Source organism: Haliotis rufescens, unplaced genomic scaffold, assembly GCF_023055435.1.
Source record: "Haliotis rufescens isolate VD_foot unplaced genomic scaffold, xgHalRufe1.0.p SCAF_3, whole genome shotgun sequence".
In the NCBI taxonomy this organism is placed as follows: Eukaryota; Metazoa; Mollusca; class Gastropoda; order Lepetellida; family Haliotidae; genus Haliotis; species Haliotis rufescens.
The window spans coordinates 4,250,797-4,275,891 of NW_025964001.1; the positions used below are offsets into that span (position 1 = coordinate 4,250,797).

The window sequence follows — 25,095 nt, forward strand, 5'->3', positions numbered from 1 at the left end:
GTGGTAAAACATTACAAATGATTCCAGGGTATTTGATTGCCTAACCAAGCAACTTTTTTTAAACAATATATTTCTGGAAACCAAAAAAAAACATCAGGCCATGCACCCTAACAGACTACCGTACTGTTTCTTGATTGGTCAATAATAGAATGGGCAGGACTTGTGTTGCACCATTGTACTGAACGTTGTTGCTGGCCTTGTATTGGTGTCTTCATTCTATTGTTTGTGTGAATGATTAAGTAAGCAGTCGTATGTTGATGTATTATTTAAAAGAATTGACATCAATATTTTTTGCCAAAAACAGTTTACACTTCAATGATTTTTGCGTCTATGGAGGTAAAAGTGTCAAAATAAATGGTGTCGATACTGTGTTAATATGTGTATCTGAAATACGCAAAGTGTGCACACCGGTGATACATATATAAATGCAAAAACATATTGAAGTCAATTCTGAATTAACTCGGACATGTAATACTTTGTTGAACCTGATGTGCTGATAACCGGGCTGCCATGTGTTTCAGCATGAGAGCAAGGTGACCAGTTTGGAGGGGGAGCTGGAGCGAGTGAGGGCTGCCCTGGGGGAGAGGGAGGAGCTGCTGAGGGGGGTCAGGTCAACCCTGGGGGAAACACAGACAGACTTGGATGGACTCCGGACGTCGCTGCAGGAGAGGGAAGGGGAGCTTGAGAGTGTAAGGAAATCCCTTGAGAACAAAGACAGGGAGCTCCTGAAGGCTCGGGAACAGCTGAGCTCTGGTGGAGGACCTTCCAGCAACACAGAGGTGGGTGGTGTGCCTGATGTGCCAGGGCAACATGTGATGATCCGGGGTAGAATAGGGCTTCAGCAACCCATGCTTGCCGGCCTGTGAAGATCCGGGGTAGAATAGGGCTTCAGCAACCCATGCTTGCCGTAAAAGGCGACTATACATGTCATAAGAGGAGACTAACGGTATCAGGTTGTCAGGCTCGTTGACTTGGTGGCATGTCATCGTATTCCAATTGCGTAGGTCGATGCTCATGATGTCAATCACTGGATTGTCTGGTTCAGACTTTATTATTTACAGACTGCTGTCATATAGTTGGAATAATGCTGAATGCGGCGTTAAACAACAAACAAACATTAAGGAATTCACATGCACTTTTATCATTGGTCAGTTTGTCTTGAAATGGTGTTAGTTTGAAAGTATGATAAAATATGTCAATATGTCACAATTTTATTAACATGTGTCATAAAGCTAACCATATGTTATATCGATTTTGTTTACAACCAAATACTCCCACGTGGGGATTCAAGAACAGAATTAGGTACTGTGTTTGTCACAACAGGCGACTATAGTCCACACTGGGTGCAAATTAATGAATGGTAGATGGTGAAAGTGTGTCATTATCCCTGGACAGTATTGATTCAGGTGACACTTTCAATCTCTAACTAGCCTGTTCCAGGCATGGTCACACTACACGCTGGCTGGCAAGTAGCTGGAATATGTCTAGAATATTTTCATTCACTTCACAAACTTTTAACCATGTTACTTTTCAGATGTTGCAGAAGTGGGAAAGCCAGTGTTCTAATCTACAATCGCAGTTGTCGGCAGAAAAGATGAAGGTGAAACGCCTCACTGATCAGCTGAAGAAGGTGAAAGCTCAGACAGAAGATGCTGGCTCACAGGTATAAAGCATAATTAAGCAGGCTTAAGACTTGAAATGTTCATGGATGGCAGCCGCTGAGGCTTAGGAACTGGCACAAGGCCTACAATACCTCACATCCAAATACTCAATAATTTCAGCATTTCAATGGATTAGTAGCAATTAGTATGTCTTCATGTGTACATTCTCTCAAGAACAGACGGGTTCAAGAGTTTAGTCTGCTTCCTCACCATGGCATCTACTGTTCTTTCATTGGGTACAGGTGACCCTGTTGTCTAAGGTTCAGAAATTTGCTATGCAGAGTTTTGTCCCTCAGCCATGATAGGATCTGCTAGTCATGTATTTGAACCCGAAACTCACCAGATTTATTATCCTTGGTCTGTCAGCACCATGCACGTGAGTTTCACAAAAGTAAATATCTGTGACCTGCATTACCCTGGGGTGATCTCCAACATAAAGTTGACAAAGTGACACGGAAATACTGTTAAAGGTGACACTAAGCCAAACCATACATTTACATGTATGACGTCTGGGGCACATTGTCGAGGCAGTTTGTTCAGCCATTTTGATAATCGTTGGATGGGAATGTGACAGTCTTGAAACAACAGCACTAGAAATAAGGTGACTAGGTTCACATTCTTTTCAATGTTTTGTCATGTTTTTATCATATGTTTCTTCACTTCCTGTGACCATGAGGCTCAGTCAGGTCTGGTTTGTGTTGGCAGACGCTGCAGGAGAAGGTGGATGAGCTATCAAGTCAGCTGGAAGGACACATACAGAATGAAAAGGAGTCGTGTCGGAAGCAGTTTGCCCTTGTGACCGAGAACAACAAGCTGAAGGCTGACTGTGCCAGACAGAAGGATCTCATCTCATCCATGGGTATGTTATCACAGGGAGATGGGAAGGGGGTGAAGGCTATCCTTATATAGTGTGTGTATCTCACTCTGTGACCTATGTTTTGTACAACTTATTTCAACTTATTTGTGTGTTATTATTATATATATTTACTCATCATAGAAGTCTGTGTAAAACCTGTTGAGTCAACTAGCCCAAACTCAAGCAACATTTTGAAATTTTATTGTTATATGCACTATTATGAGCTGATCTTCTGGACCAAACAGATTTATACTAGACTTGGGTTTCCATCTAGTGGCTGAGGTCACAAACTGATATGTTTGCAGATGTTAAAACCATGTAAGAAGATAAGGAGGGTGTTGGGGTCCTTGAGTTTGTGTCTGATGCCCATCATGGGATTGGCCCTCAGTTGTCTTACTGATGGGGATTTGCTGGTCACAAAGGCTGCTAGGTGTGAATATATGTGCATTGGTGACAGGAGCATAATGGGTCAAGATGTAGATGTGATGTTGCTGAGTGTTCCTGGTGAGTGAGTACCAGGTTTGTCGTCAAATGACAGAGAAATGGGATTTCATGCAATCTCTCTCCTCTTCAGCAATTGCAATGAAGAGCAAGACCATGAGCATCAAGCAGGTGGCGGTGGAAGACCGGAGCAAGATGCCTGACAGTGTGCAGAAGTCAACTGAAACCATGCCTAATGAGGCAATGGTTCCTGCAGCAAATGCAGATATGACCACACCAGACCAAAAACATAATAACACTCGAAACATTGGTCTTAATTCTACAGAGAATGAGAGAAAAACACGACTCAGGACAATAAAGGCTCCAAGTGTAACCAGAAAATGTGCTTCGAGAGAGGTGACTCCTAATTCTAAAGATGTGTCGCAAACAGAGACATCCGAGGTTCCGTGTAAAACAAGAAAATGTACGCCAACAGAGACTAATCCATCCAACAAGTTAGAAAAGAGGTCAAGGTTGCAGAAAATGCCAGCACCAAGTGTGGTGAAAAAATGTGCCTCAAGGGAGGTAACCCCGAACAAACTGTGTACAGACCCAGCACCATCTGACAGATGTGCTTCCAAACAAAAGACTCCTGAGTCTAGAGACACAAGCAGCCAGCTGACGGTCAAGAGGACTTCACTGCCTAAGCGGAAGAGTGATCAAAGCGAAGATGTAATTGCACCGAAAAGACGCAAGGAAGGACCAAGTCAAGACAAGCTTGATGCACCAGGTAACATTTAGTGGTGGGACGATACAACGATGCATCAATGGATCGCGATATTTTACTATCACAGTCTCACACTAAGTACAAAATATCGATTCATACCTTAAATGTTTACTTTAATGGCTGTTACACCAAACACTAATTAGTAGTGAACAAGTAAATATTTTCATCTGTTGTGTCATATTTGACACTGCCAGCTGTAAATCGTCAGTGTGCCAGGTATTTGACTATCCTGTCTATGAAAAAGGTGGCTTACACACCACAGATAAGAGCACTTACAAGTATCATGATACGTATCGGATTGTGAACAAGGTATCGTGATGCGTATCAGGTTGCACAGTAGGTGTATCGTCCCAGCCCTAGTAACAATAGGCTTTTAAAACAAAACAGGACAGGACAGATTCTCACTTGTCAGACAAAGTGAACATATCATTAAGCAGGTTATTTCTGGAAACTAACAAATGATAAAAACAGTTCTCGCTTGCTCACTCCTCAATATAAGGAACCTATAGCTTAAACTTTAACATATCTGATCATGTTCACGACAATACCAGTTTTATGTTCTATGTGCAACAGCTACTTATGCCAAAGTGAATAATTCGAATAATTTGTCATAGTTGTGTATGTGAGGTTTACATGTCAGATGTGTTTTTGTTGGGTTGTCAGGGGCCCGCGTAAGTCTAACGCGTAGTCGTAAGTCTATGTTAAAGTATGGGAGCTAGGATCACCTTAGCGCCACTATCTCTTTGTGGAACATAGGGCGGTGGGGTAGCCCAGTGGTTAAAGCATTCGCTTGTCACGCCGAAGACCCGGGTTCGATTCCCGACATGGGTACAATGTGTGAAGCCCATTTCTGGTGTCCCCCGCCTTGATATTGCTGGAATATTGCTAAAAGCGGCGTAAAATCAAACTCACTCACTCACTCACTCACTCTTAGTGGATGAACCCCTGGATCAGTACTGTCATGTGGTAGTCACAAGACTTTATGAAATACATTCTTTCTTCAATTTTATTCAACTACAACTTGTTTTTCAGATGTAACACCTAAAACTGCTGACAGTGGAGACGTTAAAACAGCAGCTAAAAGGAGCTTACTATCTTCTCGAATTCGGCCAAGAAGTCAGCTGCCCCGATCAGGTCCATCAGCACCAACAACAGAACCTACATCTGAACCTCCGGCCTCGTCATCATCTACAACTTCTGGTCTCCCTCGTACCATGATGACAAGGAGACAGAGCAAGATAGAAATCAAGGTAGAATATTTTCAGGCGTCACTTGTCCACACTTTTCACATAATGTCTGTCATGTTAGCCTTGTACATATTTCACGTCTACTTGTTCCTTCAAATATAGAAGTCTCTGGTAGAGCGTAACTTTATGATTACTAGATGTAAACTAAACATCAGCTTTGAATGAAACTAAATGGAAACAGTTTATTGACATTGTTGAAGCTACACAATGGCACATGTTCCGAAGGAAACCGTTATGGATATCACTCGCATTTCAGGCATAACTTGATACAAGCCCTTTCTTGATAATCTCAGATGTTCACAACTGATTACTTAATATTGACATGCCCAATCATTCTTGTGACTTTCTTCCAGGCACCAATAGCAGTCAAGCCCCTTGGCTCGATCACAAACAGCCCTCAGAAGAAGCCTCCTTCTGCTCTCCAAGAGCCACCTAAACGAGTCAGCACCCTCAGCCTCAACAAAAGTCCAGAACTGAAGCACCTGCGGCGTACGCGGCAGCAGAAACAACATGAGCCACACAGTGAACAGCAGGGTGGAGACGGGGAACCCAAGAAAGACTGCAAAGTGCAGTAGTTGTCACAATAACAGAAAACACAGCTGCAAGGTGCAGAGGTTACTGCAATTACAGATAACAAAGACTGCATATGCTGCTGTTATCACAAGTAACAGATCATCTGTTATATTCCTATTACGTACAAGGTCCCCGGACGCTGGCAGGAACAGGACAGAAACATTCTCTTCATTCCAGACCTGATTCTATTCATTCCTATTAAACCATTGAATACTCCCACCCCCATCATTTGGTGCACCCATTGCGGCTAGTCCCTCCTACAGCAGTAACCCCTTCCCGGTGATGTAACAGAAAACAGGATGACTCCAGCAAATATTACGCCAAGGTTGAGGTGAACGGCCTGGAACTAGAGCAGACTCGATGCTGCTGGTGTGCCCAGTGTCGACACAATGTTATCATTGTCCAAACATCATGATAGAGAGTGGACCATTCACATATATTTCTTGCCAAATATGTCAGCATTAAAATATATAACTGTATCATCATCATTTCATCATGGTATGTGGAGATGCACATTTGTTTTCATCACTCATTGATGAAGAAATTATGACCTAAATACATATTGTCCTGGGTTTTTTAATATTCATTTCATCACCATATAGACTGACGACAAATGTTATAGCATTTAAGTAATCATATTTGTTCTTGAGGCTGAAAATAGTGTATCAAATTCATTTCATTTATTAACACTAGTTTTATTTCATGTTAATAGCTTTCAAGTAAGCAGCATCTCCCTTGCTATAACCATGTGGTGATCCTAGAGCAGTATAGTTCCACTTCACCCAGCACATCGTACATCTTACTAAAATCTGCAGGCTGCCGTGTAGCGGAAATACTGCTGACTGAGGTTAACACCTTGTTGCTGTGTAACCTGGCAGCCAATACTGTTAACATACTGTAAGCATACTGTTAGCATACTGTTAGCATACTGTAAGCATATGTTCATGAAATGTTTACTTTTAATAGTTTCCCGTCACATCCTATTTTTATGCTCACCCCATGGTTTCCCATCTCGAGTTTTACTGTTCACTAGATATTTAGGATATGGTGTATATTTCAATACTTAAGTTTTTATGCAATTTTTATGCACTGTGTACATTCAACTTCTTGTCCATACGTCGTGTCTCGTGTATAAAAAGAAGGATATTTATTTTGTTCTGTACATATATACATAATAACACCTTTACTTATATAACTCTTTCATATCAGTAAGATTATAAGAGTTATCAAATATTCAGTTGTTATAGCTTCCTACTTCACACCTGAATTCTACGTCAAAGAGTTGTTTCCCTTTGCCCATGACCCCGAGCTCCTGTCTCACAGCCTGTATATCATGTATATATACAATGTATCTGTATCTGCACCCGTTGTACATGCCTACACTAATGTAACATCTATGTCATAAACATTCATCATGATCTACGTTGTTTTTGTCTCTGTCAGGCTCACACCAGTTTGGTCTGCCTCCAATCCGCCAATAATAACATGTTAACAGGTTATCTTACATTGCTGTTCACAGGAAACTGTAGCTGTCTTAAAATATGTATTTTCAGAACTCACTTTTCTTTCTTTGTTTCACATGGTTATGAGAATTAATATTTTTTGTACAGCTACAAATTTCTGTGGTGAAAACAAAAGGTTGCATGGAATGACAGCTTAGCTAAAGTCTAGAAAATACTCGACAAGGTACAGTTTCTTTTGTATACTGAAAGACTTTGAAAATGCATGGTTGTTTATGACTCTTGATTTGGAACTCAGACAACATTATTCCATTGTTGCATGGCTTCAGTCCTCACTACCACACACCCATTTCTTTCTTTTTTCACCTGTCAGTTCGCTGAAAATAATGACAGGGATGTGCTTCAAGCCAAATCCATACCAATATAGCCCCATTCAAATACATGAATGATAGTTCCTTCACATTTAAGAAGGGTTTCATTGCAATACACATCCTATGCTTCACAATTTGTATAACACACAATAGTCAAGTCATACTAAACATGTTGGCAAGGGTGTTAACTGAAAGTCTGTAGAGAACTAGGGTCTCAACCAGGTTAACCAACCTTGTACTATAGATAATGTATTTGGCCCCTACAAGAGTGCATGTACATGCAGTGGGGTGCTTAGGTTTAATATTCACACAGGAATGCCAGAGTTTGCCTTGGTCAGTTCAAACCATGACAATCTAAAATTGATCCAGCATCAGTGCTTCCCTTTGATGTAACGGACGATGTGCTTGGTATTTGAACATGCGGGTGTAAAAGAATAAATCTTGTTCGAATTATTTTAGTAAAACTTGTGATGCGTAAAGCACCATTCTCACGTGAGTAATGAGATATAACTCGTTTCAAACATCTTCAAAAACAGACGTCATAAATCAAACGCGCATCATTGGTCATTGACAGGTGTCATCGCCTAAGAGACAATAAGTCACTTTCTGTATATATATGCGCTCCTGGTGAAACAATGCCGATGTCAACAATTGGCTCGGCAGTACCCGAGGGCATGCGTCGAGACACTGGTCACGTGATGAAAATATTGAATCAATTTGACAATAAAAGGTCGTTGTAAAGATTGCTAATTCAGTGATATATTGGTAGCTCTTCTGACAATGTATACTGTGCCTGGTTTCAACACTATTCTTGACCCATCGCGGCGAGCAGGAATGTCTGGCAAAGATATTTCCACTACTCGTGTTATACATAATAAGAGGTAAGATTAATCATGTTCATTTCAAACTGTCAGTTCATGTTTGCAGACACGTGCAGCATATCCGTGAAGTTTAATGTAAAGTGATTGACTGGAACACGGTTTAGTTATTAAATGTCATACCGTGTACAGAGATACACAAGTCAAAGGGATTTATTTGTCTTCCATTACATGTGAATCCCGTGGGTTGTAGTGAAGACCGATTCCGCACACAATTTCATAAATATATTCCCAAAATTATTCATGATCCCTATCTTTCTTTCTTCAGTTCTTTGAACGGCATTTAGAAGTGATACACTTAAGGATGAGAATTTATGGATGTCAACTTCTTTATTGTGAGGATCACAACGTTTCGGTATATATACTTACTCCATCAGGTGAATAATGAAGGAGTAAGACCATTCACCCGATGAAGGGGTAAGCATATACTCCGAAACGTATTCCTCATAATAAAGAAGTTGACATCCATAAATTCCCCTCTATTCTTTGTTTAGCATATCTAGAATCACCTTTTTGTCGGTATTTACAAGATGCTATTCCATATCATGTGACTGGTTATACATAAGTCATGGTCAAGAGACGAGAGGTGAGTTCAGGTGAAATGTGGTTAACGTCACTTTCCAAATTATTGTACTTATATAGGGAGTGTGTGTGTGTGTGTGTGTGTGTGTGTGTGTGTGTGTGTGTGTGTGTGGTTGTTTGATCTATTCTCGACAAATGTCGGTTTCATAGTGTTAGCCCAGTGAGACACTATGCCGCAGTTTAACACGGATACCCTACTCAGACACGTATACTGACCCCGAGCCGACCAGCCCTTGTTTTAGCCCCGTAATGCCGAGCGCCAGGCAGGTTGAAAACCAAAGACCATCTTTTAACGTCGTTTGGTATGGCGCGACATTCCCCTTTCCGGGCATGGTCTATTCTATGGACTTCGGATGCGGTCCCACTGACGGGAAAATGTGCCCCTCAGCCAAGCTAGGGTTAGACAAGGTGCTCCAGGGCACCACAACCTCTACCCCCAGGTGCTGACGCAACGCACGTGTTTTTACATTCGTTATTGGTTGAACCACCAATCGGAGTGAGTGAGTGAGAATGGTGTTGCGCCGCTTATGGCAATATTCCCGTAAGGTCATTGCGGGGATTCAAAGAATGGGCTTCACACATTGAAAATCAAATAAGAAAAAGAAGACATATATTCAGCGTGAATTCTCTTTTATACTAATTCATAAAGGATATCATGTCACGCCCTGTCGACCCGTGTCTTTCTGTAGAAATCTATCAGTATAAGTGCAAGTACGATGACATGGGTCGGTAACAGTACAAAAAACGTAAGCTTGACTATAGCACTATCTTATTCCATTGAACATTATGAATATTTCCCCTGTCTAAGCATTGAAACAGTTACAAACCTTTAACTAACCATTTCAGCGTTTTTACTTATTTATTCATTATGATATATAATTCATATAAACCAAGCAAATTAACTAAGACACAACATTGTCTGGATAACAGTGCTGAGAAGTCAAATGTCCATGTTGACTGTCAGAATACGGTGGAACTCACTCCCCTGGCCTTCAGTACGACCATTTTGCTCCTTCCATGTCGATTTACGGCAAGAGTACATTTCATTCATGATTTTCAAAAGCCTACGTAATACTTGTTAATAATTATGTTGTTAGGCCTATTATGAGCAAACGCCCTGATCGAGATTTATAATTTCTGTTTACCATTAAAGCTATCAAATTACTTCACACTCATGTGCGTTCAACACAACAAACTGAATAAAACACACATCTCCCAATCATTATCTGATCCACTATTATTCTTAATGTGGGTATAAATTGATATATTTTAATTCCACACACTTTCTTCCAAATCATGTTTCGAATTCCGCTAGCAACACAGTTTTGTTTACATTACTCTATCATTTACTTGGATCCATGGTTCAATTTGTAAATACCATGTATTCACGGATCTTCAAAACAAGGACCTAATCATGATACTTTTTTTTATGTTTGTGTCTTGTTCCAACACTGCATGGATGCACTGGATGAATGATCAAGCGCGTCCATTCTTTTGCCCAATGGTGTGAAATGACAAGTTGAGGCAGGGACAGCAAGGTGTTTTTGTCTTTCTCTCGCCTATACCTTCCTCTTTCTTTCCACCCTTTTGCCTGTCTGTCCCCCTCCACTCCGTTCTCGCTGCTACCCCCCTCCACTGTCCGTTCTGGCTGCTGAACCCTCCCTCCGACCCACCCCCATCTCTCACTCTTTTTTTGCGTATACCTTGTCACTGAAACTGATTATGAGAGCTGAGGGTGTTGTTGATCAAACAATAGGTAAGAAATATTTGTAAAATGTCTTTTTCTTTAATTTTGAATGACAAGGCTCTTGAATTACAGTTTGCACCTTGGTCTCACTTCCGGGTCCACAAGACATATTTGGCGCATGTGCATTAAAACGGAAGTAGAGTGCGAGAAGACGAAACAAAATGACGACGCCGGTGGTGGATAGCGTTCGCGAAAAGGCTCTAGCAGACTATCGTAAGAAGCTGCTAGAGCACAAAGAATTAGAAGCAAGGTTAAAAGAAAGTAAGTATTCTGCCTATGGGTATGAGGTTAAACATTCTTTTTCAATAAATATGTATCTGGTTAACAATAACAGTGATGAGAAGCTGAACGGCCATTTTGTTCAAACTTGCTGAATCACATTTGTACAGCACACATTATGCCGTCACTTCTGGCGTTGTTATAGATTGAGACAAATTTATTGGAAAGCATTCACTACGATTATATAAAGGCAACAGTATCATTTGAAAATGTATCCTTCACTTATAATTGTGGTAAAAAAATTGTGTAAACCAGTTGAAGACATTCAGTGTCACCTATTTTCGTGCTACTGACAGCCATGGATGACTTACAAGTAACAAGCGTTCGACTGTATTATTACAAATAGTTTTTATTAGAATGTAGGCTTTTCAGCAGTTCCTATAAAGAACTGTGGAGCTACATTTTACAAAAGAAAAAAATGGTGGATATTTGGTTATTAAAAGTAATAATCCTATCACGGTAATGGCATGCTCAACCTCAATAATGAGTTTGTTGATTGGTTTGCTTTGAGCTAGGCCATTTTTACCATATTCATGCCTGGTACATTCTTATGCTAATCTACTATCAACAGTTCTGTCCTACCGTTCCTATTCATGTGATACAAGCATGCTAGTAAGCTGCTAATGTCTGTTGTTAAGTGTAAACATATCTTTTCGATTTCATACAGAAGACATTCTTGTGGGATTCCATGACACTCATCCATCACATTCTTAATCATAAATATAATCATCTAAAAACCATCTGATAGACAATGCATAATTCTTTTTAAATTTGTATTCAAACCAGATTTAGGAATCATATTAAAGTATCAGAGTAGGTATCAACGAATCCACCTCCAAGGGAAGGAGTTACAAGCATGCATGTTCAAGTGAAATTACTGTCTTTTGTTGAAAACTGTTTATGAAATTCCTTCTAAAACTTGTAAATTGAAAAGGAAAAGGGGCTATTCATTTGAACGTTTTACTTCCTTTTCACTTTACAAGTTTTAGAAGAAACTTCATAAACATGATAAACCAACTGCATAATTTAGCTTGCACATGCATGTTTGTGATTCCTTCCCTTGTAGGGTAGTGAGGGTGGTCCACATTGATACTGCTGCTGTTATCTTACTCTCTGAGATTTGAAAATCAGGTTTTAGTGCAGATTTGAAGACAGTAGTGCATTGTCTTATCCACGAGGTGGTTAAACAAATGTCATGGGTAGGAAGTAGGGCTGCAACGAATACACTATGAGGCCAATACGATTCGTATCATGAAAATAGGGTAACGAATACGAATATTAAGCCATGGATACAATAAAAAGACAGCAGTGAATGTATTATTTGTTATATTCAGTGAAACATTAACAACATAAATTATTTGACATGGTTTGTTAATTATCAATACATTATACATCTATATACTGGACTTATCCAGGTACTAGTATCTGCTCAAATGTGACAATGACCAGTGACTACAATACTGTTTAATTAATTATTTTAAGAGTGTTATCTTTGATATATAACATGTTCTTATGGATATTTTTAGGTACAGGGTATGTAAGTGCACATGCTTGAATATTCATAAATATTTGATTCTTGTGGCCTTGAATAACGAATTCAATTCATGAATGGATACTGTTCGATTCACCGTAGTAAAGGGTATGTGATCACACACAGCTCTTTAGTTATACAAATCATGTTTTCTGTAATGTGTATTATGAGTAAATTATTTGGTTGCAGTGCGGGAAAACTTAAAAGAACTCACCAAGCAGTATGAGAAATCTGAAAATGACTTAAAAGCTCTACAAAGTGTAGGGCAGGTGAGTAGATTGCCTTGGATTATTCATGGATTTAAAATCTAACATTTATGATGAAATGAACACATTGTAAATAATTGCATATACAGTGTCATTATGATATTTAGAACTTGTTACCTTGGTTACTGTGTTTTATTATAAATGTTGTAATGGAGATAGAAAATGGTTAAAGATAATTATGCTCAAACTTGTAAATCTTCATCACTTAGTATTTTTTAAATTTTGGCTTGTTTTATACATTAATTATGTGTTTTGCAGATTGTTGGAGAAGTATTGAAACAGCTGACTGAAGAAAAATGTAAGTTACTCTTACATCATGTACATACTGTCAGCTAGGTACTTTTGAAATCTAGCTACGATAATGAGTATAAATTTGTTCATACGACAATGAGTATTAATTTGTTCATTCACATTAACTTTCGGTGTACAGGCATCTTACAAAATATCTAGTGCTGTTTGAACGAATAGAATCACAAATATTATTTTGTAATTGACATCAGCGTTCCTGTTACAGATAATACCTGGCACCCAGGGTGGTGCCTGGCACATGTAAGAAAAGATATATAGACAACTTTAGGAAACACAGGCAAGATTATTAAATGATTTCCAGAAGTTATTGTTATGCATGTTATACTATTAGTAGGGCTCATACTTTAGGTATGGATATTATGGACTAAGATTTGTTTCGATTGCACATTGACATAGACACTCCTTCACACACATCCACTCACTTTCTGCACTAACCCAGAGGAAGGTTTATAGTTGGAGCTATCAAGATAATGTGAACCTTTTTCTTTTTTAAGTTATTGTAAAAGCAACAAATGGACCTAGATACGTCGTAGGATGCAGAAGACAGTTGGATAAAGCAAAGCTGAAGCCTGGGACAAGGGTGGCTCTAGACATGACCACCCTCACTATAATGAGGTGAACATACTTGGTTTTTAATACTTATGATAGAAGTTAGAGTTTTGTCACTCACTCCATGCAGATGTGATAATAATACTAATAATAATGGTGAGTCAGTGTTAAAATGAGGGATGAAGACCAGGTCCTTGTCTTATTCCTTATTCTAAATATCAAAGGCTTAGATTTCAAATAATTTTCATCAAGAACCTGCACATTGTAAAATGGCCCAATCATGATGTCATTACTTTAGCTAGTCTTGTTCTTCCTGGACAGCTTAGATTATAGTGTGTCTACTCTTTTGCCCAATGATGTGAACTGACAAGTTGAGGCAGGGACAGCAAGGTGTCTTTTGTCTTTTTCTTGTCTGTCTTCTTATTTCTTCTTGTTTCCTTCCTTTTGTCTGTCTATTCCCCACTGTCCTGTCATACTGCTATCTCTCCATCTCTCACTCCCTTCTTGTGTATACCCCTCCACACCTTGCTGTTGGCCATTGAAACTGATTATGAGAGCTGAGGGTGCCGTAAAATTGCATTAAAGATTGTAAACAAGAATTTCTTTTGAGTAAGAAAATTGAAACACATCAGTTATGGACATGTTAGATGTTGTTTCTTCAAGGTACTCAAAGAGTTGCTCTTCTTAAATCATTCAGACCACTTTTTTTTAAATGTGATTTCAAGTTTCAACCTTTTTTCCACATTTAAAATATCTTTGAATTTTATTTCACATGTTTCAACATGTTCAAGGACATGTTTACTAAAGCATTTTGATCTTTGAAACATGTTTTGTTGTGTTGATGTAGATCTGCAGCTTGTCACACTGGTAGCCATGTAACCATAGTAACATATTGTTCCAGGTATTTGCCACGTGAGGTGGACCCCATGGTGTATAACATGTCAGTTGAAGATCCTGGTGCTGTGGGATACAATGAGATTGGAGGTCTAGGAGAACAGATCAGAGAGCTTAGGGAGGTCAGTGTTTGATGTATTGCAGATTCAATCAAATAGACATCCCCTGTTTAATCATCTTAATAGGAGTTGCTGGTGTGCTTCTTTCATCACATAATAATATATGTAAATGATCTACTCATATATACTTAGAATTACCATTATTTGTTAGAAATGAAGAATAATTTTCAGTTTGGTGCTGCCTCATGTTAATAAGTGACTTCATCACATTTCTGGCCTGAATGTAATAACTTTGTTGTAAACACAAAGAAATGATTTTTCCTTGCCACTGTGAACATGTTTCTTATTTCAGGTGATTGAGTTGCCTCTCCTGAACCCGGAGTTGTTTATGAGAGTGGGTATCACCCCACCCAAAGGCTGTCTGTTGTATGGGCCCCCGGGAACAGGGAAAACACTCTTGGCCCGAGCTGTAGCTAGTCAGCTGGACTGTAACTTCCTCAAGGTAACCACATGGAAAATAGATAGGAACTTGTCTCTCTTCACCATGTTCATGTTGAGTTCTGTTTGGGGGTGAATAGGGTAGCCTAGTGGTTAAAGCATTCGCTCATCACACTTGTAAAGACCATGTGTTAAGCCGATTTCTGGTGTCCCTTACCAGTACCATGACATTGCCGTGATTTTGCTGAAAGCTGTGTAAAACAATACTCACTCATGTTTGTGCATTCTGGATGTACTTGATGCAAAATCATGCATCATATGTGCATAAATTTGTAAACAGACACCCTCAAGAAATACAGAGTGTATTCATATGTGATCATTTAAAACATACCATTCACAGTTGCTTCATGATCTGTGAGCACTAGAATGTGTTGATTCATTTTGCTTGTGGTAGAATTCTGTATTCAACTTTTGCCATTCCTCTTGGACCCCCTATTTTTAAACCTGGGACCCCTACAAATAAAGGCTTTGGTTCGCCTTGACCTGCACAATTTAAAACCCAGGTAAATCCCTGACTATTTTTTTTCGCAATGGCAACTTCTTCCTTTGAACTTGAATCTAGATGACACATCTAATATGTCTTGTTGTGTTTAGGTGGTGTCTAGTGCTATTGTGGACAAATACATTGGAGAGAGTGCCAGGCTCATCCGAGAAATGTTTGCTTATGCCAGGGATCACGAACCATGTATCATCTTCATGGATGAAATTGATGCCATTGGTAAGACTTTCATGTTCATGCACACTGGTGGCTGTTGGTGAGTTCTAGGAACACCAGCTTATCCCCTGGCTCATTGTATGTCCCTGTACCCTCAATGTATGGATTGTTGTCCAAACTATCAACTATTTTCCTGGTCCAAACTTTAGTTTAGCTGTCTTTACTGGATGGTTGGTGTGAAGCTAGCCTATGAAATGCTAATTTCCTGCAGCCTACATGCCAGTCATGTCATTTAGTTCAGTTTACTGACCAAGTTCAAGCATGTAAACAATCACAGCTTGGGATTCTTTTGTTTCTGTAGTAAAACAAAACCTTGAAAAGCTCTTGATTCAGGAAGCCGTCCAATATACTTATTTAACAAATGAGAAACTGTGACAGCTACAGGGATAATTCTAGGGTGGGGCCTTGTGCTTTTAGCCCTTAAATTTAAAAAAAGGCCCACATTATTAAATACAATGGGGCATTTTAACATGGGCAAGTGTGGGTGTACCTCTGGAATATTTGAAATTTTCACACAAAGGGCCCATGTCAGAGAATTCCTAGAGTGAACCCTGCCGCTATCTTTTTTCACTCACTCTCAATTTCCTATTTAGGTGGAAGAAGATTTTCAGAAGGTACATCAGCAGACAGAGAGATCCAGAGGACTCTTATGGAGGTAACTTTTGTGCTCGACTACTGGGTGTAATAGTGATGGCAGTGGGATGGGGGAGTCGCCCAATGATGTGAACTGACAAGTTGAGGCAGGGACAGCAAGGGGTCTGTTGTCTTTCTCTCGTCTATATTCTTCCTCCTACTATATATCCATCCTTTTGTCTGTCTATTCCCCACTGTCCTGTCATTCTGCTATCTCTCCATCTCTCACTCCCTTCTTGTGTATACCCCTCCACACCTTGCTGTTGGCCATTGAAACTGATTATGAGAGCTGAGGGCACATCATTAGCAGAAAAGTAAATCATGACAAGACAATCTCTTTCACAAGATCTAGATTGTGTGGGATGAAGAACTAGAGTGGTCAAGATTATGATCCATTTTTGAACTATAGTGAAAAATATATGTTTTGGGGGGCATCATGAAAAGTTAAGTGTTAACAGGTCATACATGAATGATTATGGTTAGCTTTTGGTTACACTGAAATGTTTTGATATTTTGTTAGTGTAACTCATAGCTACCATGTGACCTTGTTAAACAGTTGCTGAACCAGATGGATGGGTTTGATGCCCTGGGCCAGGTGAAGATCATCATGGCCACCAACAGACCAGACACCCTTGACCCAGCTCTTCTCAGGCCTGGCCGACTCGACAGGAAAATAGGTACAGTCATCTTGAAACTAAAGCTTCCTTTAAAACACTGGAGTAATGAGATCAGAATGAGCATGATTAGTACTGCCTAATATGATAGAAGGCTTTTTGAAAAAAGAAATCATAATTAAGGATACACCACAAAGTGATAACGCAAACAAAATAGGGTGAGATATGCCACTCAATGATTAACACTCTTCTGTTTTCCTGAAACCTTAATATTTAAAAGAAAACAACAATCTGTTCCCGGTATTGTTCAGTGCAGTAAACTGTGTTGAAGGCTTGTTTGGACTGATCCAAAATTAGTGATTGAAACAACAAACCCAGGAATATAGGATGTTCTGTATGTAATGTTGCCTCCATATTCTTATTTCAGAAATTCCTTTACCAAACGAACAAGCTCGACTTGAGATTCTGAAGATCCATGCATCTCCGATTGCCAAACATGGAGAAATAGATTGGGAAGCCATAGTCAAACTTTCAGAAGATTTCAATGGTGCTGATCTGAGGAATGTCTGTACTGAAGCAGGTACGTACTAAGTTGTCTCCCTTAGGCCTTGTTTCATGTTGGTAGAGGGTGGTCAGAGGGTTCTTTTGAGAAGTTAATTGATAGGTCTTCATGTTGATTTAAGGGTTTTGAGCAAGAAACTTAGATAGTTTTGTATGGATAAGCATATTGTTCTGCCTTTGATCAATCAGAATGATACAAAATATCATTTGTGTCAGGTCTTTTTCTTGAAAGAAAACCACATTTAGCCATGTGTCCATTTATTACAAGATTACTATTTTTCATGCCTCATTTACTGGCTTTTCATACTTATTAAGGAAAATTGTTTTTGTAGTTGAAATGGTTATCTCGACAATTGTCTAACATGCAATAAATATGTCCATATATTTATTCTCTGTTATCTGTGTGCAGGTATGTTTGCAATTCGTGCCGAGCGTGACTATGTGATCGAGGAGGACTTCATGAAGGCTGCCAGAAAGGTGTCAGACAACAAAAAACTTGAGTCCAAACTGGACTATAAGCCAGTGTAACATCATCATGATGTTCAACCCTTGTCAGATGTTTCATGTATGCTTTCATTGTAAATAAAGAAAATGTCATTATAGAAACTGCTAATTTTGGGTTCTGTTATTACTGGACAACATTACAGGATGGAAAGTTAGTGAGTGTGTATGGTTTTACGCCGCTTTTAGCAATATTCCAGCAAAATCATGGCGGGGGACACCAGAAATGGGCTTCACACAATGCACCCATGTGGGGAATCGAACCCAGGTCTTGGGATTGGCGAACGCTTTAAACACTGGGCTACCCCACCGCCCCAGATGGACAGTGAGAATACTTTTTGAATGACAAAAGGACTCTGCTGAAACAATTCAGTTAAGGGACCACTAATTTTAGTTCGTTATAACCATATACAACATATACACAGCAAATGGCTGGGACAAAAACAGTTCCTTATATCTGCCAGTTTGTTATAAACGTGTCCATTATAAAAATAGTTCTTGTTTTCTTACATAGACAATGGTACTGATCTATTAACTTCAATTGTGTAGTGTGCATAAATTCAACACTTGGTGTTCTAAATTAAGCTCGAAAGTCATTGGATTTTTGTCTACTCAGTATAGGTATGAATAAGTTTATAAAGCCATATTTGGTTTGGCTGAAATTGACCTCACAATCATGTTTGGAATTGCCAAGGGCGTAATGACACATGTCCTCCCGGTCCATATGCAAAAAGATCCGGGGTAGAATAGGTCTTCAGCAACCCATGCTTGCCGTAAGTGGTGACTTACGGGATCGGGTGATCAGGCTTGCTGACTTGGTTGATGCATGTCATCGATCCCAATTGCATGTATCGATGCTCATGATATTAATCACTGGATTGTCTGGTCCAGACTTGATTATTTACGGACCGCCATCACACACTGTAGCTGGAATATTGCTGAGTTTGGTGTTAAACAACAAACCAACCAACCATATGCAAAAGGTTTTGGTGCACCATAGGACTTTTGAATCTCCTTAAGTACTTTGTAACAAGTAGTTTTATTTCCTTTCTGTTTAATTAACATGCTGTGGGCTCTTGCAGTTTATTATTTCCATGGCACTATTTGTCTTGAGTTGCCAGACCCCCTTGTTATAATGGACTGTTTGAGAAGTCTATAGTAAGTACTGTTTCTCTCAAACTGCATGCATATCTGCAGCAGGGTCCATCATTGTAATGAGGATGTTTTTTGCATCAGTACTGAAAAAAACTTGAATGCGTGTCCTTTAAATTATACACTTGGTCACTTCCTTAGGAGGAGAATGGCTGGCCCATCTGCCAAAGTTGGCTCTCAGTTGTGTTAGAAGCTGATGATCATGGGTTATAATTCTTGGTTTGTCAACTCTGTATCCTGGGGGCCCACCATATAGGGGAAAAGTGCCTTTGCAGATCACTTGAATTGTAAGAGGAATTCAGTTTGAATAGAGTGATACATTCCAAATGAGTTCCTGGCAGAAAGAGCATGTAATGAAATGAGGTCCTAAACACAGCCTTCATCAGGGAATAAGCACGAGGACGTGACAGGCTGTTTGAACATAATAAATTACCCTATATTTTTCATATTCCAAAGAAGCACATATGAAATAATGACACACACACAGGAAATAGTTGATTTAAGTGCATTTTAATCAGACTGAATCATTTCATTGGATAGAATCTCTTTTTAAATAATTCTGTACAATTTGATTGCTTTCATATTTCATAGTATTTGCCATTTACAGGATGTTTGGACGGTAATATCCAAGGCGAATTGCATAGACAGATTTATGTGTTAGAATTTCTGTACAAAATTGTGATACATAGTACATCACATGACAAAACACACATTCTTGATAATATCATTTAAGTAATCCAATACATTGGATGTGACAAGAATGAACATGATATGGTCGAAGTTTACGTATATTCAAACCATATTCAAGCTTCTCGTTTGATGTACAACAGTGTGTTTAATCTGTATATTGTTCAAATAATCTGTTCTGGTGATCCGTTATATTCTACAAAATATCATCACCACTTAAAATGTCTGGGAAATTTGTGCATCAATCACTTCCCATGAACCCTTGTCCAAAATGGCCGCTCCCTGAGGCTTCATCCACGTTGCATACTGAACAAGTCCATTCCTTTTTCACAGCTACACACATACAAAGGATAGTTCTAGCACTCTCAGTCAGACTAGCTGGTGCAAGCTAGGCTCTACTCTTAAATATATATCAAAATAATCTTGTCAGGGTCCTTTATTGCACAAACTGTAGCCTGTCTAGACTACCACACACATGGAATGCTGCAACATGGTCAACTCGGCAACACCCCCACATCTTCTATTGCTTGCACTACCCTAAATCATTTTGGTGGCATCACCCGAGCATACATCTGAAAAGAGAAGTACAAGGGTTTACAAATTTGGCACAGAAAAATTAACTGAACAATATGACAATAACAAGAAATTATGTTTTATCATACCACTATGTCAGAATATTGAGATCTGATTGGTTCACATGATCTCGTTAAAATACTCTGTTTCCACACAACAGTCTATGATCCTATGGATTTCCCAAGTATATGTCAGCACAGCTTCCAAACGCCAGAAGGTTTAAGGACAGAGTTTAGGGTTTACCATTAAAATATATTATCATGACCATAACAGAACACTGTGTCTCCAGGCAAAAGCGATGGTAATAACTTTTGACAGCATTTGCTTATGAAATTTTGGTTCAGAGCCTGCTGGTTACTCACCCCAAGTAGGTTTCTTGGGACATATCCCTCCTTGTCATTTCGACGAGCCCACCACCATTCCTTCTCACGCTCATCGCCCTTCCGCAGGATGGTGATCTTGTCACCAATCTTAAAGCTTAGCTCGTCCGAGTTGGACGAGTCGTAATCGAAAACTGAATACACTTCCCCATTGTTCATGATGCCTAGCTTCTCTTGGATGCCTGGGAAATAAAAAAAAAGGCGATTTGAAACTTTTGAAGAATAATGACATGATATTTAGACTATAATTTGTTGTTTATACATTTTAATACATTTTAATACATTTTAATAACAAGAATATCAAGAATAACATCAGTACTTGGATCATCTGTTGCTGAAACTTAAGAACATGAACCTGGATATACGGACATATCAAAGCTGACTATTTCAAAATATTGTTGAGTTTAGAGTAGTCAATGTGACATCCCTTGTTAATGTTATACAAAGATAAGACCTGGGCCCACTTGCACAAAGCAATCTTAGCACTAAGATTATCGTATGGGAGTTATGATCATCTTTGGGCTAAGATCGCTTTGTGCAAGTGGGCCCTGGTCCTAACCATTTGGGTACACCCAGCTACCCAGATCAAATCTTGGTTTTGGGTCTTGGCAGTCATTTGGACCTATCATGCCTATTGTTATGGCCTCTTACAACAGCATGAGGTGCTAAGGACCCATTCTGCCCTGCAATCCTACAGGATTAGAACCCTGTAGGGTAATATTTTTAATAACGACACTGGACATTACTCTTCACTAAGTCATCATCCGTTTCAAGTGTGGCAGCCCTGGACTCGGAGGGAGTAACATGTCGGGAGACAAACTCACTGTAGAGGTAATCTGAGCAGCCATCATAGCCATCCTCGTCTTCTTCACACTTCTCGGCGGCCGTCTCGTGGTCGCTGATCGTCGTGGCAAATATACATGCTCCATGTTCGACGAGGAACTTGACCATTGGGAGGTTATTGCAGGAAGCTGCGCAGTGTAGAGGTGTCCTGCAAATCAGTGGAGGGGATGTCAGGTCATGGCTTATCCTTCAGTTAGTTTACTTTTTTCACTCCATGCATGGTAAAAACATTGCAGACTTTTCTTTTTAGGCTAAAAAAATAATAGTCTTGGTTCTCAGGCACTGCCCGCATCATCATAAAGTCTGCCGCACGTTTTTATTTCCATTTTCAAAAAAAATAAAAAATCCTAAAAATAGTACTTAAATACTATGCAATCCACTATAGCACACAGTAACTTCTCTTTACACGCACACTGCTTTAATGCGCATCTCGTGTTTTGGTCATGGCGGCAAAAGGAGTTTGTATGCTTGTTTATGTAGGGAGGCCCTTTCCCAGGTTGATGGTACACAACTGTTTATTTGGTTACAAACTAGTTTGAACGAGCAATAAAAAAAAATGCACTGCCCACCTGCCTGCACAATATTTTCAAAAGTCTGCCTGAGAACCACTTCTTTTATTTTTTTAAGCCTTAAGTATTTTATTTTAAATTAAACCTTTTCACTTATATTCTTTTGAATTAAAGATAATGAGTGAGTCATAGTGAGATTAGTTTCAAGTCACTTGTAAGAAATTATATCACAGCATGAATCGAATATACATGGAGCTGATAACTGAAGCTTCAGATGTGAAATGTATCATCTGAAATCTGTACTATGGTCATGCCGTGTATTATTACATAATACTTTTACTAACAGAGTCTCAAGATATCTCATTATCAGAACTAATTCTGGTATCCTGCAATACTTGAGAATCATGTGAGATTGTTCTGAAACTACGCGACCTACCATCCGTCACTATCTGGTGAGTTGACATCACATCCAAACTCTACGAGGAAAACAACGATCTCATAATGTCCTGCGCAGATGGCGTTGTGGAGAGCAGTGATCCCTTCATCATTGGGAGCACTCACATCGGTAACCTGGCAACACAAACAATGCATGAAATATAAGCATAAATTTTCATGCATCTTACATTTTTGTGTGTAATATATATTTGAGGGACAGTTGCTATATCTAATAATTTCTGAACTCGTTCATTCAAACCACCAATAAGTGCTTCTTGACCTATGAAGATTAACACTATTTACTCTTGCAACGAGCACAAATCAGTTGTGGTAGTGTATTTTCTTGTTAAGTTTGTATTACCTCTCGTGCAGTCCTCCTGACCAGTTCGATTTCTCCCTCTAACGATGCATCCAAGAGAAGTGCCAGGGGGTCGAAACTCACACGGTTCCCAGATTTCCGAGACTTATCCTTCTTCAAATTTGTCTTCTTCCTCCTCACAACACCATCACTTGGCGGCTGAGGAGGACGAGAAGAGTCCGAAAGTGAAGGAGAGTTACCTCCCTTAGAGTTAGAAGTAGCACTATTACTGTCCAACTGTTTAACAGCGTCCAAGGCACTTGATTGATGATTACCACTGTTAACACCACTGTTAATCTTCTGATTTGCCCCTTGTCGATCATACCCTCCGTGCAGTAATTTACTAAGGTCTTCATTCTCACTGTCCGACTGCTTCCGTCGTATGTGTTTAGGGGTGTTCAGCCTATAACTACCCTTATCTGAGGCTATGCTCTGATACTGTGGCAAGCCCACAAGTCCGAAATGAGTATGAGTTTTTGCTCCATTGTTGGAGTCGCCAGAAGATGGTTGATTAAATGCTGTTCGTTGTTCCAGGCCGGGATTCCCCCCAGATGGTAAAGTATCATCAGGTTTATCTTGGTTACTTTTACCGTCTGCATTCTTGTACAGAGCATCCAGATTCTGTTGATACTTCTGCATAGCAGACGACCCCAGTCTGCCCATGTATGTGTTCATGATGGCATTCTTGGTCGCGTATCTGTACGTCGGTTTGGCCGCTCCTGCCTGGCTGGTGCTTACAGTAGGCTGAGTCGCGGGAGTGTTTGTCACTGGGGTCGAAGTCGCTTGAGGCTGAGGTTTATCCGGGATGGGAGAGTCGAACAGTGTTTTGCCAGAATCTGTAACATCAAGAGAGTTGTCGGACCCATTCCTGGGGGAGTTCTGTTGTGGAGACTGACTGGGGGAAGATCTGTCTGTCACGGCACCTCTCACCGCCGGATGAGGAGCAGTTCGGGACGATACTGGAGGAGGTTGACCAGGCTGTTGCTGCTGAGGAACAGTCTTGGCATCATTCTGTGGAGATTGTGAAGGGACTCTCCCTGGGTAGGTGGTGTTTGTTTGTGATTGGGGAATCCTGGCCAGCACTTTTGGCTTGTTTGTGCTGGGCGAGTTCTGAGAGCTGTCACTTGATGCTGGTGAACTCTGCCCACTGCCTGCCTGTCGTTCCTCCTCTGTAATACTTATAACTGGTTGTTGCTGGATCGGGGCAGCAGTAACCCTCCCAGGTAACACAGACGGGCTGAACGTCGAACCGTACGGCCGGGCAGAGAACTTGGCTGCAATATTTGCAACACTGATTCTCCCAGGACCAGCTTGTGGAGCAGACTGATTGGAAGTTGAGGCAGGCACATTCTGGTTCCCAGATTTACTGTCACTCACATTTTGATTGTTTGCAGATTTGGCCACTGAATTCTCCCTACTTTGAGAATTCTCCCTACCGTTGTTGTTCAGTTCTTTACCCTGATTGGTTGGCTTCATGGGAAAGTCCTCCATATTCTTATTCTCAACATGTGGGTATTTGGTGTTGGTAGGCGTCATGTACTTTGGATCCTTCTTCTCAAATCCAGCTTTCTGGTACATGTCCTCCTTGTCTTTGGGAGCGACTTGGATGTAGGGTTCCACGGCGGCGATGTTGGTGCCGGGTCTGTTCTTGTTCACCATGTTCTTGTTGTCGGTCTGCTGCTGAGACCGCTTCTTCTTGATGCGTTGCTGCAGCTCCTGGATGCGGAAGTCCATCTGCTTCATCTCATCCTTCTTGTGCTGCAGCATCTCACGCTGGGCAGACAGACGGTTGTTCTGGTGCTCATTCACTTTGTTCCGTTGCTGTAAATAAACAAGATAGGATTGTTACCTCATCTGTGAGTGAGTATGGTTTTACTCCGCTGTAAGCAATATTCCAGCAATATCACGGCCGTAATGGGCTTCACACATTATCCTTTGTGGAGAATCGAACCTGGGTCTTTGGTGTGACGGGCGAACGCTTTAACCACTAGGCTACCCCACTGCATCTATGGATCTTAATCCCTCGAATGTAATATAAGCAGTAAAACCATGTCAACAGTGATGGGGATAATCGAAAAGTCATCTATGTATTACTCAACAGTTTCTAAGGAATACCCTTGACCATTATTGTACATTGTCTTTTTGAAAGTAATTTTCAAGGTTTATA

The 25,095-nt window shown here is 40.1% G+C and overlaps 3 protein-coding genes across 9 annotated transcripts in view; 2 read left to right on the forward strand and 1 right to left on the reverse strand.

Annotated features, from left to right (window-relative positions):
• Positions 1 to 6,962, forward strand: part of LOC124131850 (centromere protein F-like) — a 28,111-nt gene extending 21,149 nt beyond the window's left edge. The window contains exons 15-20 of the mRNA XM_046495346.2: positions 522 to 779; positions 1,535 to 1,663; positions 2,367 to 2,520; positions 3,092 to 3,727; positions 4,757 to 4,974; positions 5,325 to 6,962. Of these exons, the coding sequence (XP_046351302.2) occupies positions 522 to 779; positions 1,535 to 1,663; positions 2,367 to 2,520; positions 3,092 to 3,727; positions 4,757 to 4,974; positions 5,325 to 5,546 (1,617 nt within the window). The 3' untranslated portion in view covers positions 5,547 to 6,962. The remainder of the gene's footprint in view (positions 1 to 521; positions 780 to 1,534; positions 1,664 to 2,366; positions 2,521 to 3,091; positions 3,728 to 4,756; positions 4,975 to 5,324) is intronic.
• A 3,727-nt stretch (positions 6,963 to 10,689) lies between these two features.
• Positions 10,690 to 18,103, forward strand: LOC124131849 (26S proteasome regulatory subunit 10B). The gene is made up of 11 exons (XM_046495345.2): positions 10,690 to 10,843; positions 12,582 to 12,661; positions 12,917 to 12,956; positions 13,462 to 13,582; positions 14,418 to 14,532; positions 14,822 to 14,971; positions 15,562 to 15,685; positions 16,276 to 16,337; positions 16,872 to 16,992; positions 17,357 to 17,509; positions 17,900 to 18,103. The coding sequence occupies exons 1-11, from the start codon at positions 10,744 to 10,746 to the stop codon at positions 18,016 to 18,018; spliced, it is 1,185 nt and encodes a 394-aa protein (XP_046351301.1). The 5' UTR covers positions 10,690 to 10,743; the 3' UTR covers positions 18,019 to 18,103.
• A 1,531-nt stretch (positions 18,104 to 19,634) lies between these two features.
• Positions 19,635 to 25,095, reverse strand: part of LOC124131846 (apoptosis-stimulating of p53 protein 1-like) — a 137,994-nt gene continuing 132,533 nt past the window's right edge. For all 7 annotated transcript variants that reach the window (XM_048403567.1, XM_046495340.2, XM_046495339.2 and 4 more), the window contains 5 exons: positions 22,932 to 24,749; positions 22,572 to 22,705; positions 21,608 to 21,774; positions 20,766 to 20,965; positions 19,635 to 20,402 (listed from right to left, as the gene is read on the reverse strand). In XM_048403567.1, coding sequence (XP_048259524.1) covers positions 20,373 to 20,402; positions 20,766 to 20,965; positions 21,608 to 21,774; positions 22,572 to 22,705; positions 22,932 to 24,749 — 2,349 coding nt within the window. In that variant the 3' untranslated portion in view covers positions 19,635 to 20,372. The remainder of the gene's footprint in view (positions 20,403 to 20,765; positions 20,966 to 21,607; positions 21,775 to 22,571; positions 22,706 to 22,931; positions 24,750 to 25,095) is intronic.